Source organism: Microplitis mediator, chromosome 1 (genome assembly GCF_029852145.1).
Source record: "Microplitis mediator isolate UGA2020A chromosome 1, iyMicMedi2.1, whole genome shotgun sequence".
Taxonomy (NCBI): Eukaryota; Metazoa; Arthropoda; class Insecta; order Hymenoptera; family Braconidae; genus Microplitis; species Microplitis mediator.
The window spans coordinates 6,788,571-6,808,078 of NC_079969.1; the positions used below are offsets into that span (position 1 = coordinate 6,788,571).

General features: G+C 29.5%; 2 protein-coding genes across 3 annotated transcripts; both read right to left on the reverse strand.

Annotated features, from left to right (window-relative positions):
• Positions 1 to 4,830: 4,830 nt before the first annotated feature.
• Positions 4,831 to 10,444, reverse strand: LOC130666845 (prion-like-(Q/N-rich) domain-bearing protein 25). Of its 2 annotated transcripts, none has more exons than XM_057468169.1 (10): positions 10,112 to 10,444; positions 9,880 to 9,967; positions 9,540 to 9,788; positions 9,212 to 9,460; positions 8,898 to 9,143; positions 8,585 to 8,833; positions 8,242 to 8,487; positions 6,692 to 7,096; positions 5,578 to 5,826; positions 4,831 to 5,489 (listed from the first exon to the last, which is right to left on the reverse strand). In XM_057468169.1, the coding sequence occupies exons 2-10, from the start codon at positions 9,917 to 9,919 to the stop codon at positions 5,221 to 5,223; spliced, it is 2,202 nt and encodes a 733-aa protein (XP_057324152.1). In that variant the 5' UTR covers positions 9,920 to 9,967; positions 10,112 to 10,444; the 3' UTR covers positions 4,831 to 5,220. The 2 variants fall into 2 exon arrangements, with proteins under 2 accessions (XP_057324152.1, XP_057324142.1); XM_057468159.1 differs by having other exon boundaries at positions 10,305 to 10,411.
• A 6,913-nt stretch (positions 10,445 to 17,357) lies between these two features.
• Positions 17,358 to 18,068, reverse strand: LOC130678742 (bone morphogenetic protein 6-like). The gene has a single exon (XM_057486184.1). The coding sequence runs from the start codon at positions 18,066 to 18,068 to the stop codon at positions 17,358 to 17,360; it is 711 nt and encodes a 236-aa protein (XP_057342167.1).
• Positions 18,069 to 19,508: the final 1,440 nt, after the last annotated feature.

The following is a 19,508-nucleotide window of genomic DNA, read 5'->3' on the forward strand; positions in this document are numbered from 1 at the left end:
AACTATTGAGACATTGACATTTGCTACGATAACAGATCGACTTATTCATTGAACAATCTTTATCTTCGCGACAATATCCTCCTAATAGCGGTGAACATGCTAATTTATCATCTTTAATATAATTTGACTGACAAACACATTTATTATTATCAGAGCATTCGGCATCGCTTATTTCATCACAGTCTTCATTTTCATTACAAGGTTGTCCCAAGTATACTATAACGAATGATTAAATGAGTATTTTCTTGCCTCTGGGCGGAAAGCGTCAACTTTCGTCCCGCTGTGCAAAACGAAGTTGACGCTTTCCGCCCGGAGGTGAGAAAAATAGTACACACACCTTGGGCAATAAATAAGAAAGCCTCAGATCATATGTTTGTTGACCTCGGACATTTCTTACTTCACTGCCCTAGGTGTGTAATGTACTATTTATTTACTTTTCGAGTAATGTTATAATAATTAATAATAACAATACACTGATAAACAAAATTACTTTCGTAAAAACAATTTTTTCTACAGTTAGTCAATGAAAATTACTATAACTTGAATTCAATATCTAAGATAAAGGAAAATTTTCTTGACTGAGCGACATCGAAGTTCGTTTACACTCTCACAGAAAAAAAAAAAAAAACATGACATTTCGAGCTAAACCGAAAATGACTTTAAAAAAGGTTTTCACTAAAAATACATTAGATTGAAAATTTTCAATGGTGTAATTTATTGTAAGACGAAAATAAAATGTTTCTGAATGCTATTTTTATCTCAGGGTAGATTATTAAGAAATATAAATGTTTAAGTTGCTTACCTGCTATACACTTGTTATTAGATCGTTGTGAGTAATTAATATCGCACATACACGTATTGTTAGAACAAATCGAATTGTGGGGTGCACATTGTTCATCACTCGAACAAAATTCACCTATCAGAGGTGCACATGTTGTTTCATTTAGTTGAACATAATTCGGTAGACAAATACAATTTTTACTGATTGAACATTTTGCATTTGCATGACAATGTACATCAGTGATACATGGTAATCCGTAAATTATTTTTACAAATACAATCAAAGATAAAGTCACACCTGAAATTGAGTATGAGATTCCAATTCCTGGCATTTTTCGTTGCTGTTGTTCAAAGCTATTGTTCAAAGTGTTAACGAGTTATCAAATTTCAAAGTTGGAAAACAAAATTTCAATGTTATTTGAATGGAAAATCTTTTTAGGCGAGTGCAAAATTTGTAAGTGAGTGAGAGGGCTCTATTTGATGACTAAATGTTATTTTTTGTGACAGACACTTGAATTCTACGACATTTAGCGACTATAGCCGGCAGCTAAAAATATTAGATAAGATACAGCTGGCAAAAAAGATACCTAATTGTTCTAATAGTGACGTCATCATCGGATCAAAAAATATTTTTTGGTTACATGTGCGATAGCAAACGGCCAAAAAATATCGAAGTAACTTAACGAGCCATCTTGTGACAAAATTTATCATCATTTTAATTCGTCCACTAACCGACTTCTCTCTAATTTTCAACAAATACTCAAAATAATCTTACCAAATAAATAAACGCGGATTTATAACCTGCCATTTATAGGCACTAAATGTAGTAAATTTCAAATATCTGTCACAAAAACTAATGTATTTATCTAGTACAATCGAGTCTAAGACGCTCGTGTGTTGATACCCTCGCCTTCGGCTCGGGCACCAATCTTCACACTCGCGTCTTAAACACGATCGCACTCAATAGATAAACTACTATTGTCACATACAACAAAATTTTCATATGAGGCCGAAAAAAAAATAACGATTTTATTTGGCACTGTCTAATATACATATATATTATGGTGTTTCAGAAAAAACAAGTTTTTTTTTGGTATTCAAAAATTGAAAGTATACCTGAAAATCAAAATTTTGGTGCCAATCCGAGCTCTTAATACTAATATTAAGGTTTGTCTCAATCCATTTTTTTATTTTCCATTTAAATAACATAGGAAAATATTTTTTTTTTTTTAGAATTTTTAAGCTTACAGACCACTCAACGGATTTTTATGCGCAATGAAAATTTACGTAGGAAATTGAACGTTCTACAAAAAAAGTCTCTTATCATTTTTTGATAAACCCCTCTTTTCAAAAGTTATTTAAGCTTCAAGTCAAATTTATAGTAAATTTTAAGATCTTTTCACTTTCTGGCGAAACTATTAGTCTTATTACAAAATGTCATAGAAACTTTTTTGTAGGTAATTTTATCCCTTACGAATTGTTACGAATAAAATTTTCTGAAATTCCGCATTGTTTTCAATTTTTTATCATTTCAATGTCAAGCTTTTAAAATTAATCAGAAATCTATTTTTTTAAGAGCTTGACATTGAAATGGAAATAACTTGAAAACAACGCAGAATTTCGAAAAACTTTATTCATAATAATTTGTAAGGAATAAAATTATCTACAAAAAAGTTCCTGTGATATTTTTTGATAAGACTGATAGTTTCGCCGGAAAAATAAAAAAATCTCAAAATTTACTATAAATTTGACTTGAAGCTCAAATAACTTTTGAACAGTGGGATTTATCAAGAAATGATAAGAGACTTTTTTTGTAAAACGTTCAACTTCCTACAAAAACATTAATTGTGCATAAAAGTCCGTTGATTGGCTTATGAGCTGGAAAATTCTAAAAAAAATTTTTTTTCCCGTGTTATTTAAATGGAAAATAGAAAAATGAATTGAGGCAAACCTTAATATCATTATTAAGAGCTCGGAATGGTACCAAAATTTTTATTTTTAGTTATACTTTCAATTTTTGGATACCATAAAAAAAAAAAAATTGTTTTTTTTTTTTTTTTGAAACACCCTAATATGTATATAATATATATTATGTATAATATGTAAATTAAATTACTTACAGATTGAAAAAAAAAATCTTATCTATAGTAATAATTCTTACTTGAGTACTATAAATTGTGGACTAAATCAATTTTAAAACAAAAGAATGTTTTTGATCAATAAAATTTATTTATAAAAGTATTGAGGATGTCGATTGTAATAAAGTTGTTTTTCTTATATATTTATAAATAAATGTCATTAAACTGGTGGCACTGTCGGGGCTAATTACTGTACCCCCTTTTTTTAACGAAGTGCAGTTAAGGATGTTAAAAAAAAATTATTTTTGGCTCAAAAATAGTGCCTTGTTTTGCCCCGAGTCCATGATAAAGGCGAGGTTTGAAAGATATGAGAATGCTAGATAATAAAAAAAAAATAAAACAAATTTTTGATAATCATCACAAAAATAAATTTTTTCAAGTTCGATTAAATTTTGAAATTCTCCTAATACTCCGCCACATATTATTTTAACTTGATATCAAATTAGATTTATTTTCGATTTAATTTTTTTTTATTCGAAATGATTATCTTAATTGTAAGCTGCTGTCTCACACTTTTAATTTAACCTCCGTTTCTCTTTCACTTGAAAACACATTTAACCCGTCCAGATATGGCTTTAAAACAATTACGGTAGCTATTGTTGAACGTTATTAATAACTCATTTGGAAAAACATTATAGAAGTAGGTCGAGTACACGGAAAGAAAATTATAGCAGCGGTTCCCATAATTTTGTGAAATTTTTTCCTATACCATCATAGGAATTACGACCATAAATTATGGGAGCGGTTCCTAACATTATAGGAATTTTTCCCATAATTGTAGGAATAGTTCCTATAATTATGGGAATGATACCCATAACACTATAGGAATGGTTCCTATAATTATAGGTATGGTTCCTATAATTTATAGGAATACTTTCTATAATATTATGGAAATCATTCCTATAATTTATAGGAATACTTTCTATAATATTATGGAAATCATTCCTATAATTTATGGGAATGGTTCCTATAATTTATAGGAACTATTCCCATAAATTATAGGAACCATTCCCATAATATTATGGGAATGGTTCCTATAATAGTATGGGAACTATTCCCATAATATTATGGGAATGATTCCCATAATGCAATTGGAATGGTTCCCATACCATTATGGGAACGGTTCCCATAATATTATGGGAACCATTCCCATATCATTATGGGAACCATTCCTATAATATTATGGGAATGGTTCCCATATTATCATGAAAAAATTAATTTAAAGAAAAGTGTGGTAATCACTTCTACAATACACAGAAATATTATTAAACATAAAAACAAAAATTCAAACATTGAAAAAAAAATCGTCTTTGGCAAAAAACATTAAAATTTTTAACAAGAATTTTTTGTCAGCACAAAACATTCAAGAAAATTCAAATTTTGGGAAATTTCTACACTATTGTGCAAAAAAAAAATTTAATGATATTATAGGGATGGTTCCCATAACATTATGGGAATAGTTCCCATAATATTATAGGAATAGTTCCTATACCAATATGGGAACCATTCCCATAATAGTATGGGAATGATTCCCATACCATTATGGGAATGGTTCCCATAATGATATGGGAATGGTCTCCATAATATTATGGGAATGGTTCCCATAATCGATGGGAATCATTCCCATACTATTATGGGAATGGTTCCCATAATATATGGGAACCATCCCTATAGTAGTATAGGTACTGTTCCAATACCATTATGGGAACCATTGCCATAATGCATAGGAAAACTTCCCATAATTTTTTTTCCGTGTAGAGGAGGAACATAAAAAATATCTAAAAAAAATTTATTTGAGGAAATTTCCATTCCATTCGATGCCAGATAACACTATTAAAAATTACATATACATATATATATATATATATTTTTTTTTATTAAATATATTTTTGCATAAAGTACATAGTAAATATTCTGCATTAAAAATTACATTTTTTGAATCGTAAAAAAAAAAAAAAAACAGCACTGCCTCCGTTGTAACGTTACATCTCGATTTTTGAATAATAACTGTTCCCACCGTGGGAAGTATTCTCGTTACTCTCGATAGTAAGGTTCCGTGTTCGAATCCAACACCCGATTAACGATTAAAATTAGAACAAGCGCAGTTCTCCTTACAAACAGAGGCAGAAATGTAACTTTCAGGTGCAGGTCTGGTGAAAAATCATATACACACTACAGGGGGAAGGTAGGCTGACCCAATCCGTGTGTTTGCCAACCTTGCCTTCGGCTCGAGTAGGCTGTTATACACGCGGGTTGGAATTTCCTATTTTTCGTGCCTTGACATTTAATATTACTTGATATACTATTGATTATTAAAGTCACTTTGTACGCATAAATTCTTTGACACACGTAGAAAATGAGGTTTGCATTGGCAGCTATTATCAATACAAACAGAATTTTCAATGCTGCATTGACTACTTTTCCAACAAAATCCATCTAGAAGTGGTAGGCATGTCGAATTAATAGATGCAATATGATTTGATTTACAAACACATTTGTTATTTTCCGAACAATCTGTACGTAATGGATCGTTGCAATCAGTACGTTCATGACAATTGGGTAACATAGATGCTTAAATAAAGAATGAAGAAATATTCATCGTTAAAAAATTTAGGAACCAATATTATACTATTTTTTATAATTTGATCGTTATACTAACTTTCTACACATTGGCTATCCGATGCAGGTGAATAATTTTCTTGGCATTGACATTTATTATCGAAACAACGTAGGTTTGCAACAGAGCAATGCTCATCTATCAAGCAAAATTCATCAATCATTGGCTTACACATTAATTCATTTTCTGCCAAGAGATTGTAGTCACAAATACAAATTTTATCTTTTGAACATATAGAATTTTTGATCAAACTACAACTCATAGCTGATTTACATGGCATTCCCAATGAAACTAATGAAAAAATTATAATTCGTTATTCGTTATCATATTCAAACAAATTGAGCTTGAACTGACTATCGTTAAATTGAAATAATTATAACAAACCCGATTAAAACAAATTATATACACTGTAAAAAGAGGGGTGTTAAAAATGGACTCGTTTTAAGTCTGCCCGGTGTAAAAATGAAATTACACCGGTGTAGACGGAGTAATACACCGGTGTTAAAAATACCGGTGTTAAAGCGGGGTAAATTGCGTCCGCTTGGAGTATTAACTTTAACGATTATAAAACACAAAAAATGTCAGTTCTTTATGAAAATTAATAAAAAATATCATTTATTAACAAGTATAGTGATCGAGTAAGTAAAAATATTTTAACACCGGTAAAGAATATTTACACCAGCGGCGGCGTTATTTTAACACCGGTACAGAATATTTACACCGGTGGCGGCGTTATTTTCACACCGCTTTCGGGGATAAATTTAACACCGATAATTTTAACACCTACACCGCTTGGACTTACGCTGGTGATTTTTTACAGTGTATGCTTATATATGGTGCGTATATATGATTTGGATATGATGCGTATATGTTTCATATATGATTCTTATTTGCTTTATACATGATTTGTATATAAGCTCCATATATCAGCATGAATGTCTAATTTTCACATTAAGTGATATATTATATTTTTTTTTACGGGAAGAGAAATTTGATTTATTGTATAAATAAATTTTTTCCGAAAGTTGAAAAAGAAAATTTTATTTTCAAATCAAACATATGCAAAAGCCTAACTTCTGTTCAAATTCACATGGAATTACTTATTATTCAATATTGATAAATGTATATTTTGAAAGAGTCAAAAATATGTGCTTACTTGGCTCACAATGATTTATCGATCGAATTGCATAATTTGGTTTGCACTGACATCGATTGGAAATACAAATTGAATTTTCAACAACACAATCTTCATCGATTTGACAAAATTCATTAAGATATGCTAAACATACATTATTTACCATCACGTAATTGTTATTGCAAACGCATTGATTTTTCCAACAACGCGTATTTATTTTCTCACTGCAATCTTCATCCGAATTACATACTGTTTGTGTGACAGAACAGTTTCCCGCAAGGCAAAAAAAGTCACTCCATAATTGGCAGTACGTTTCATTTTTTTTAACATAACTTACGTCACAAATACATTTTTTCTTTTCTGAACATTTGGAATTTTCTATTAGACGACAATCTGAATCTAATTTGCAGGATCCTTGTAAATGCACTAAAGGATAAATGAATAATGTAATATAAAGAATATTCTTAGAGATCATTTTTACCGACATGAACATTACTGTTTGTAGAAAAACATATATATCTGAAAATAAATGCCGGCAAAATAGCATATACTCAACAATACTAAAGAATCAAGCCGCATATGTACTATTCTGCCGATATATATTTTTTTTCGGTTGGGTAATAAACACTATTGGAAAACACTAATGAAAAACTAATGGACTAGTATTTTCACCCACTAATGTTATAGTGTCATTAGTTTATTTAGTTTAATTAGAGCGTTTAGTGTCCTTAGTTAGTATTCTCAGTACTTTTAGTGCCATAAGTGTAATGCACTTATTCCTTAGTATCGATTGTGTAACCCGATAATCAAAATTTGGATCCAATCATATATACTGAGATTACTGTTTGTACTGATTAATTGATATTTATTAATTTTTTTATCGATGAAAAATTAGTGGTCATTACTGGGGCTCGAACCTGGATCCTTCTGCATATCAGGTGAAGCCTGTACCACTCTGCCAACACCACGAAGTCAATAGTTACGATTATTTTAAAGGTCTATATATTTATCACAGAAATCTCAATAATCATGACAATGCAAATGATATTAATCGCTATGATTGAGCAATTTATAAAATTTCACTGTATTTATATAGAGGTTAAATATAAAATTTTAAGGTTAGAGTTTTTTTCACAATAGTGATGTAGAGTTAATAATTGAACTACAGTATACAGTGTAGTAATGTATATTCTCTATTTCTATTTATTATTCTCTGACCTTGTCTATCTGAGTTTCCCTCTCTGTGTGAGAAACCCGGGTAAGTGAGAAACCTCTATAAGTGAGAAAAAAAATCTTAGTCCCTTCAAGTCTCACTTATACAGGTTTCACTGTACTTACTAACACTATTGAAAGCCTGATCAACACTAATAACTTTTAATAGTACTGTAGACCCACTAATCGGAATACTAATTATCATGAATACAAAACTAATCGACACTTGTCACTTCCAATAGTGTTGCGAGGTTTACATTAGCCGGATTACTAATGATCACTAATTCATCACTTATGAACACTAATGGATTTTCAATAGTGTTTATTAGTCTTCACCGTAAGGGTATAATAATACTCACCTGGTATGCAGTCATTGTTAGGCTGAAGTTGGTAGTTAGGTTTACATTTACACCTATTATCAATACAAATAGTGTTTGTGGTTGCACAGACTTCACCAGTTGAACAAAATCCATTCAAAATAGGTGCACACACATTATTTACAGCAACGTAATTCGGATTACAAATACACATGCGGTTTTTTGAACATTTTGAATTCTTTATATTATGACAGTCATGATGGCATTCACAATTTCTTTTCAAGGACACTTAAGATGAGACAAAAAATTAAAAAAAATAAAAATTACTAAAATCATGTCAGCGAATATATATATATATATATATCGCGATTGAAATTTAATTTACTTGGTGCGCATTGCTTGCTGGATACAGGCACGAAATTAAATCTACATTGACACCGATTATTTAGGCAATATGAATTTTTTATAGCACATTGTTTATTTGTCAAACAGATTTCGTCTAAAATGGACCCACAACTTTTTTCATTTATCTTATTAAAATTATTTCTACAGACGCATTTTTTATCTACTGAACATATTGCATTCTTTATTTTGCGACAATTAGAATCATCGTTGCATGGATCATTTAATAATGCTGTAAAAATTTAAAATAATTATTGATAGAAAAAATAAAACTTTTTTTTAATTTGGAACCTTACTTGGCACGCATTCCCAGTCTCGATAAACATAATTAGGTTTGCATTGACACTTATTATTAATGCACACCGAGTTATCATTTGCACATAACTCATTTGTTTGACAAAAGCTATTGTAAGTTGGCGCACATATTGTGTAATTTATTGGAAAATAACCATAATTACATGAACATATATGACTGTCACACACTGAATGATTTATGAATTGGCTACAATCTACATCACGTTTGCAAGTCATTCCTATGTAAGCTAAATTATTTTGGAAAATTGTAATAAATTGTTCATTGTGGGAAATTTTTTTATTAAAACGCATTTACCTTCTGTACATTGAGTATTCAATGAAGGTAAAAAAAAACTGTTGCATTTACATTTATTATTAATACAAACAGAATATTTAGGTACACATTCTTCATCTTCTTCACAAAATCCATCTAAAAGTGACTTACATGTTTGATTTACCGCAATAGTATTTGATGTACAAATACAAACAAAATCAGTAGTCGAACATTTTGAAAATTTAACCAGCTTACAAAAGTCATCATTAAAACATAATTCTCCCAACACAGCTAGAATAATATCAGATGAAACTTGTAAGTTCTCAAATTCTATTCATTATTTAATTTATTATTAAGCAATGATTCTTACATGGTTTACAAAAATTATTCAATTCCTTTGAATAATGAGCTTTGCATTGGCATTCATTATTTCTACAAACTGAATTTTCAGGCGCACATTGTTCATTGTCCATACAATATTCACCTAATAGTGGGGCACATATTAAATTATTAATTTGAATATAATTTGATCTACAGACGCATATATTTCCTGTTGAACATTTTGCATGCCACACTGTATTGCAATCCTCATCTGATTTACAAAACATTCCTAAATATCCTGGAATAATTATGTGAATTAATCATTATAATCTCATTACTAAGACATGTTAATAGAATAAAAATCGTTTTTTTATAACCGGCACAAATACCTTTATAAATACATTTGAATATACCATCACTTTTTTCCATACAAATGTTACTTTGGTCACAGCATGGTTTTGGATGCTCAGGATTACACTGATAACGTAATAGAAAGAAATTAACATGTATAGTGTTGCTACATTAGACTTTTATGAAAAAATTAATTAAGATCAACGCAAATCTAATTTGTATCATTTTTGAGATCAACGTGGATCTCCAAAATATCATAAATTTATTTACGCAAATTTAAGCCGCTTTTTTAAGTCTTTGAAACAGTCATTGGGTATTAAGACTAAAACATTTGACTTTTTTTTGAGTTGTTTATTTGGTAATAACAGATAATTTAACAAACATAATCTGGATTAGAATTTTTTTACTAATTATGCGTTAGGGTGATTATAATTGTAATAAAAAATGATTTTTACAATTTTACCATGCGTACGCGAAAAAAAAGTTAATGTAACCGGTACAATATCATTTTTTGATGGTCAGAATACTCGTTTAGCTATTTAGAGGTTAGTTATTAGTTAGTTAGTTAAGAGTGGAGTCTAGCGTTGGCAGCACGGCCATATTGAAGTCTGGTTTGGACTTCTGCGCTCGGGCGCTAAGTTTAGGACTCGTTTTCTCGTGACACTGTTACGTCCCAGCCTGTATGGCAGATGTCGTAGGCTTTTACTTCCTTAATTACCGACCTGAAACCTAACTAATTATATCGAATATCGATAATCTAGTAATTCCAATAATATTTAATTAATCATATAAAATAATATAATATAATAATAGAATAATATTATTTAAGACATTTGAACGTTAAGGATATGAGTAATAGTTGATAAACTTATTTTTCTATATTTTATCAAATATAAATAAGCGCTGACGCCTCGAGTTAATCCTCGAGACGTGCAGCTGCACAAATATCTATTTTGTTTAAGATAGCTTTTGTTAATAGATAAGTGACTCATTTGCTAGTAACAAAAGTGGAGAGATCGTGAGAACTAAGTATTTTCAATAAATATTAGAATGGATCATTCGAGAACATGCGTTATCTCGAATGACCCCTCCATATGACTCGATGCGCGGGTCTGATGCCCAAACGTATTGATAAGAGTTACTCTAGTTTTTCTCGATCAAGAGAAGTCAGTCTGAGATATAGAATCATAGAGAGCAGTCAGGCTCAATATTAAAAACTCAACTTCGTTCTCACATTCTCGAAGCTATTGTTAAGAATAACTTAACAATATTATAACACTAGAATTGTACGTTTCACAAATTCTCCAACTATCTCTTTATTCATTGAATAAATCCGATCCAGATAATATATCTAATAACATATAAATATAACCAGTTTATTTCAACCACCAAATGGTGGCTGTTCAACCCATACTTAATTATTATTTATAATTATATGTAAGTTTCCATCACGTCCAATTTAAATCGACCGCTCAACTACGCCAGCGCCAAAACACCAACCAGGACGTAACAACACAGTGCCACCTGTCAGCTTATTCTGGAACTGACCCATACTGTAATATGTCACTTCTCAGAATTATATTATAACTAGCTATTTAATTTTTAAATTGTAGATCTCATGTCCAATACAGAAAGTTATTAAGTTGTTAGTGTAATAACTTTTGTCATTATTGATTTAAATACTTGCCAAATTATTATTCTGCGCACAGTGAAAAATTTTATTTTGTGAGCCTCCACAAACTGAATTGCTCAATAATGGAATAAAAATAAAAACTATACAATGTATTATAAATAAAGTAACAATCAGCACCATTATACTGCTTTTTTTGCAACATTCACTTGAAAATTTTATTTGCTATTTATAATTGTTAATTTAAAACAGTCGTAATTAATTCATAGAAAATTTTTATTATTCGCTGGAATAATTTAATTAACCCTGTTTAAAAATACTGATTGAAAAGAATTGAGAAGCGGCCACTCCATGCAAACTGTATAACTATATATATAAACAAAAAATTGAAATTATTGAAAAGAATTCGAACAGATATGAATAAAAACAACTTATTCTTACTGTCAAATAATAAACTAATAATACATACTTGTAGATAACGTAATAAAAATTTAATGTAATTGAGTATTTCGTTCCTAACTCAAATCAAATATTTGACATTTTATTTTTGTTTTATTATTTTCTTAATGATCAAAGTTGTAGTATCATGAACTCAACTGTTTTAAATTAAAAATTTATAAAAATATACTTCAACATAAACTATAAAGATTAATAAGCTTTAAAAAAAAAAAAAAAAAGTAGTATAAAAATAAACGAGGACCACTTCGTTCGTCATCGATCGTAAAAAATTTGTGACATGATTATGTGGAATTACTTCAAACATGGCCGTCATGTCTTGTCGAAGCATATTCCTATGATTTTAGGTACACGGAGAGAAGCAAATGCAAATCATTCCCATGCTACATTGTAACTATTACAATCTCAATAAAGCTGCGTCTAATCCAAGGTAATAAGGTTATTATTAAACTGACATTTTGAAATTAAAAAGTTAGGTTATTTAATTAATATTCAATATATTCAATTGTTTTTCTAGTATACAGCCGTAGTAACGGCTTTTTACACTTTTTGCCTTTATATCGCAACTGCTTTACTTCTCTTTCTGCCTTCATTGTGCGGCTGTGGCCCGACTTGTGCTTATACTGTACTGCATTATTACGGTGATGCCCTACAACCTTCCTTGTGCAATGAAGGTGTAGTAACGTAGGGAAACCACAGAGAAAACCTAGCCAGTACAGTTTCGGTTTGGGTGAAGCTCCAGTGGTCGATAAAATTCCCATTTTACCGATCACTGGATCTTCATCCCGCGCCTAACGGTCAGAGACCTTCATTCGAACCCAACGCGTGGCTAAACGGTCACCCAGCCAAGTAGTGGCCATGCTCAATGCTACTTAACTTCGGTGATCGCCCGAGCCACGCGTGTGCCGAACGGCTGCCTCAGCCGCATTATTTAATTAATAATAAATTCATATATTAATGCATTGAGTGGAAGGTGCTTTCGACAAGTGTTATTGGTTCACGAGCCGTTAGGCGAGTGTTGCCAACACACGAGTGTCGAAAGCCCTTCTTACTCAATCCGGTACAATAGTATTTGCATCGAATGGTAAGAAAGAATGTCTTTTATTGGTAAGAAAGGACACTAGATTAAAAAGAAAATTAATTTTAACGGTAATAAAGTTATATTAATATTGATTTTCATAATAATAAATAATTCTAAATTAAAATAAAAACACATAAATAACATTTGTATAATTTAATAATAATAATAAACTCTGATTATTTATCAAAATTTACAAAAAGATCTCCTTTTGATCCGAAACGTAAATTTTGTTATTTTTTTTATACTGAAAAAAAATTGTAATTAATGAAATTTGATGAAAAATATCACTAGAATTTGAGGTTTTCTACCAAATTCTAAAAAAAAAAAAAATCGATAATTTATCGAAAGATACCCTTTTGAAACTCACCTCCTCAACTAGAGACCGCTGTTGATTGGGTTTTCTGTTGGATCGTTTAATGACTAATGAATAGTATATCTATGCTTACATTATCACTCTTTTTTTTTTTTTTTAAATTAAACACATTTAATGAAACGTATAATTCTTTATTATTAACTTATAAAACCCTTTCCTACACCAATTTCCATAAACATAAAAAAATTAAGATTCTTGTTGTCGCAAAAAAGATATATGTCGAAATATGTATTTCGTATATTTGTATATATGTGACATATATAACATATATGTTTGCAGATATATACTTACATGCGGACGGGATGTGCTTTGCATGCAAATTAAAAATTTATTCTGTTAAAAAATATTATATGACACAAAATATTTTATTTTTACTATTGTTCGAAATTTTATTATATTTTAACAAAATCATAACATAAAATAAGTGGATTTTAAATCATACACCAAAAATTTCAAGTCTCTTATTTTGACTGGCTCTCTCATATTTATAATATACACTTATCAGTAATCAGCTATAAAATAAAATATTTTATAATTCAAATTTTAATAATTATACAATGCAATAATTAATTTATTATACTTACTAGATATTTTTATTAAAAAATTCATTATCAAAATAAATTTTCCCAGCACCAGTAACAATAATTATTGTTATTATTAATTATTTATTGATTTATTAACTATCAAATCCATAAATTGTACGACCGTGACGTTTTAAAGCCCAAACAACGTCCATAACGGTTACTCTTTCTCTTCTTGCATAAATAGTATAGGTGACAGCATCACGTAAAATATTTTCAAGAAATATTTTAAGTACACTACGTACTTGTTCATATATAAGACTTGAAATACGTTTAACACCACCACGACGTGCTAACCGACGTATATCTGATTTAGTAATCCCATTAATATTATCACAAATTTTCCTTTTATGTTTCAATCCATTTCTCCCCGATCCCTTCGATTTTTTACCACAAACTTTCATAATTAAAAATAAACGTTTTTTTTTTTAAATTATACTTTAATATGTTTTTTATTTATTGTCAATTACTTAATTAACTTAGCTCATTAATTTATAATTTTATAGTAAAATATTTTGTTGAAAGTCATCTAACTACTAGTAGTGATGTATCTTGTAAACGTTTTAAGTAGTGAATGATTGTTAATAGAGTTACTCGAACGTGTACTTATTTCAAAATAATATAATTACAATAAGTACGACGCAGTTAACGATTACATAATCTTTTGTAATTGACGCCGCTATGATTATTTAAGTTTGTTGATATTGATAAACTGAGATATAGCATGTACTTACGATAACTAAGTAGTGATTAGTGTTTTTACAAATCATATATATTTCATTATCGAGTATTTTATAAGCTTGTATTAATATCGTTATAATAACAATCAGAAAAATATTATAATTGTAACAAAAGTGAAATATTTATCGATAGAATGAGGTCTGATTAGTTGAACATAGATGTTATTTCATATAAGAAATTCCTAATACTACTAATTAAAGAGTATAGGTGGTTAAATAAATACACTTAACATTTAGTTATGTTTACGTATATTGTTACAGCATAAAGTTTGACAGATGGATTCACGAACTCCTCTTTCTTACGTGACAAAAGTTAGAGTGTTATACAAAAATTATAAGTGATAACTTACCCTTAACGGATGTGTAGGAGGAATAGAAATTTAGCTAATTGGTCGGAATTAAAATGGTAGGGTTTAAGCACCACACTTTTGAGGACTAAGAGTGAGGGCAAGTTACTCGAGAAATTTGTCTAAAACTAAATTTACAAAAATATGAGAAAATATATAAGTACACGGAAAGAAAATTATGGGAAGTTTTGCTATGCATTATGGGAATGGTTTCCTTGATGGTATGGGAATAGTACCTATACTACTATAGGGATGGTTCCCATATATTATGGGAACCATCCCCATAATAATATGAGAATAGTTCCCATACCATTATGGGAATGGTTCCCATAATATTAGAGGAACCATTCCCATATCATTATGGGAACCATTCCCATAATGGTATGGGAATCATTCCCATACTATTATGGGAATGGTTCCCATATTGGTATAGGAACTATTCCCATAATATGATGGGAACTATTCCCATAATGTTATGGGAACCATCCCTATAATATCATAAAATTTTTTTTTTGCACAATAGTGTAGAAATTTACCAAAATTTGAATTTTCTTGAATGTTTTGTGCTGACAAAAAATTCTGGTTAAAAATTTTAATGTTTTTTTGCCGAATACGATTTTTTTTTCAATGTTTGAATTTTTGTTTTTATGTTTAATAATATTTCTGTGTATTGTAGAAGTGATTACCACACTTCTTTAAATTAATTTTTTCATTATAATATGGGAACCATTCCCATAATATTATAGGAATGGTTCCTATAACAGTATGGGAACTATTCCCATAGTATTATGGGAATGATTCCCATAATGGTATACGAACCATTCCAATTGCATTATGGGAATCATTCCCATAATATTATGGGAATAGTTCCCATACTATTGTAGGAACCGTTCCCATAATATTATGAGAATGGTTCCTATAATAGTATGGGAACTATTCCTATAATTATAGGAACCGCTCCCATAATTTATGGTCGTAATTCCTATGATGGTATAGGAAAAAATTTCACAAAATTATGGGAACAGCTGCCATAATTTTCTTTCCGTGTAGGGGAAAGTGGGGTCAATTGAACCAGTAAGCTTAGAAAATAGAAAAATGAGTCGTCCTCTCGGAATTATATTTTAATACACTAAACCTTAGTCTGACCAAAATTAGGAACCAATATGATGATTTAATTTAAGAAAATTCGAGTTTTTGTGTTTTTAGGCATCTGAACTTTTTTTTCAGCTCTTGACAAATTGTTTAATAAGTTTTTAATTTTCAAATGTAATCTTAAAATTTTTTTTGCAATACCTTCTTTCATATATTAGTGATAAATTTCTAACTTTACATCTAATAAAATAGTTCTTGAATATTTTTTTTTAAACTAATTATTTCAATAAAATCATATGGGGTCAATTGAACCAGTACTCTCGGGGACGGTTGAACCACACGAACCACACTGTGAGCATCAGACATGCGCGCGCATCTTGACTGAATGTGAAAAAAAGCTAAACTAACCAAGAAAAAAAATAATCATATTGACAGAAGTTGTAAAAGCAATTGTTTTAACATATAATGTCATATAAAATAATCAATATTATTAGAAGTATTGTAATTTCAGTTTTAAGCTGTAATAAATAGTAAATTATTCATTAAAGTCATTCGTTTGTGGTTCTAATACTCTTGATTCAATTGTCCCCGACTAGTGGTTCAATTGCCCCCGCAAAGGGGACGATTGAACCATTTGATGCAGTTGTACAATTTCATGCTTATAAGAAATTTTCATAATTTGTTAAGTTATGCGCTTATGAGAAATGATAGTCTATATAATAAAGTAAAATTTCGTAAAAAAAAAAGTTATCATTTTGCTTTTATTCATCTAAAAAAAAATGTTAAAGTATTTTTGGTTCAATTGACCCCACTCTCCCCTACACTACAAGGACACTGAAATTGAATTTCCAACTAGTCATAAATCCAAGGATTAACAAACCCTTCAGGCGACTCACATCTGTTTGTTGTAAAATTTGAGATTAAAATTTCACTCGAACTTATTTTTATGCGCTTATGACTACCATGTTAAACCAAAAAACAGATGTAATTTATGACACCAAAAAAAAACTTAGCTCTCGAGAAACTAGAGATTTTAACTTAATATTACTAATCTAGTATCTATTATAATCTTAAATTCAAATACAAAAAATTAAAAACACTAATTTTATAATTAATTTATACAACATTTATTGAGTAATTATAAGTAAAAACTTGAAAAAAAAATTTATTTGCAAGGCACTTTTTTTATAATACCCCTCTTTATAAATTATAACAATTACTCACAAGGACATTCTTCAGCTATTATGTTGGGCACTGTTTCTAAAACAATATTATCATTGACGTCAAAAAATAGAGCAGTTAAATTTGAAAATTTCGTAGGCGCACAATACGTTGATGATATTTCTTCAGGATATAGATGACATAATGACTGATAAATAAGATAGTGGTTATAAGCTGCAGAATAAGTTGAATTGTCAAAATTTGATCCACCGCATCGACCATTGCAGAAGTTGAAATTAATTATTTTTGGAGCAATTATATGGTCACGTCCTATATCTTCAAAATTAACGGACAATGATTTCATATTACAACTACTCGGTTTTTTTTTTGAACCGTCCTTATTATAGTCAGCTAAATTTTTTTTAACCGTACGATGATTGTCAATATATTTACGTTTGTAAGTTTTTGTAAATGGAGTTAATGCAACATAATCTGGAGGAATTACATCAATTTTATTAGATTCATAGTCTAATGATTTTGAGAAATCATCTCTTTTATTGCGAACATTCTGTTTGATCTTCAAATTATGTTGATCGCTAATAACATTATGAAAGTACAGAACCAAAAATGGTTTGAATTCAATGTCAGCCGATGATTCCAATCCGGTGATTCCAATATCTTGGAGCTTAAGTTGTGATTCATAAGGGCAAGATTTAAATGGCACAATTGAAATATTCAATCCGTTATTTTTCTTCGGGTCATCCATCCATGATTTGATAGATTCGGTGACGTCAAAAGTTAACCAATCAGTATCGTCAGGTGAAACAAGTAGCGAATCCATAAATTTATTGTTTTTATCATCAGTTTCACATAATTTTTGATAAACTTCAATTTTCACTGATTCACAAATTCGTTTATCCTCAGATGTATTATTTTTATATAGATATAATTCCGCTGATTCTAATGTTAACGTATTTCGAGACATTTTAGTTACGTTAAACCACAATATTTCTCCAGAAAATCGGTCATTGTGATTATAAAAATTATCAAACGGTCTTGCCACTATACAAGTGATCATCATTTCCGTTGAGTTATCATTTCCGTAATTATAATTCATTAAATCAAAACTTTCCAAATGATCGGCTTGACTGTAAACACTTTCCAAAAAATAAGTAGCTGAATTTTTTTTAGCTCTTGAACTACGAAATTCACGGTAGCCATTTGACGATTTTGGTAAAAACTCAATACTCGGTGTTTCGTGTTCGAAAATACTTTTAAAAGTTATATTTAACAATTCATTACTTGAATTTGTTTCATTAATTACACCATGATTATTTCGTACATCACTTATCATAAAAGCATCGATTTTACTTTTAAAAGTTAATAAAAAAATAAAACAAATTAATAAATTACGATTCATTGATTAGCAGTTTTTAATCAACACGTCAATTTAAATAGAAAAATATATACTGTTTCTAGATATATAATTTAAGCCGTTATATAAATTTTTTATCGCGATATGATTTAGCTTTCTTAGTTAGATTTATCATTATTGATGTTTAATCGTTTTAGTGTCATATCTCAGTATATTGTAAATTAATTCTAAAAATATGTGCTTTGTATAAAATTGAGTGCAAACACTGCTATTATGACTATAAAATAATGTAAATGAGTCTTATTTTTTCACTTTGTTTCCAATATCTGACACTTGTTTATCATTAAATACACATTGTAACTGCGGTAGTGTTAAACTAATTTACGTCATAACTTAGTTAGAAAACATATGTATGTAATATAATTAAATTTATTATCCAAATTATAGATATTTTTATATCAAATTAAATATGTGCGTTAATTTACGTCATTCGTAATTTAAAAAAAAATTGTAGAAGAGACCGGGGCTGACGGACCCCTTCCAAAATTCACCAAACAATTTTTTTTTTATGATCGTCATATTTTCATAAGTTTGATATATTTACCAAATTCCAAAGCGATATGAAATACTCGGGGTACGACGGATCCCCAAAAAAATAAAAAAAATATGCTCATTTTACAGCCTAAGTTTACGAGTTTAATGCAATTTACGAATTTCCTCGTCTATTAAAATATTATTTTGTTGAAAAAAAGCTTTTTTAATGTTTTCGTAATTTGAAGGATCATAAGTGATTGAGAAACACAATAGGGTAAGTGAGGGTATTATCGTGGA

What these genes read in the sequence shown, in the direction of transcription:
- LOC130666845 (XM_057468159.1), bottom strand. An exon ending in GAATACTCAATGTACAGAAG is followed by an intron (nt 9,144 to 9,211) that starts GTAAATGCGTTT and finishes AAAATAATTTAG; the next exon opens with CTTACATAGGAATGACTTGC. An exon ending in GGATAGCCAATGTGTAGAAA is followed by an intron (nt 5,490 to 5,577) that starts GTTAGTATAACG and finishes TCTTTATTTAAG; the next exon opens with CATCTATGTTACCCAATTGT.
- LOC130678742 (XM_057486184.1), bottom strand. Translation starts at nt 18,068, where the DNA reads ATGGATGACCCGAAGAAAAATAACGGATTGAATATTTCAATTGTGCCA.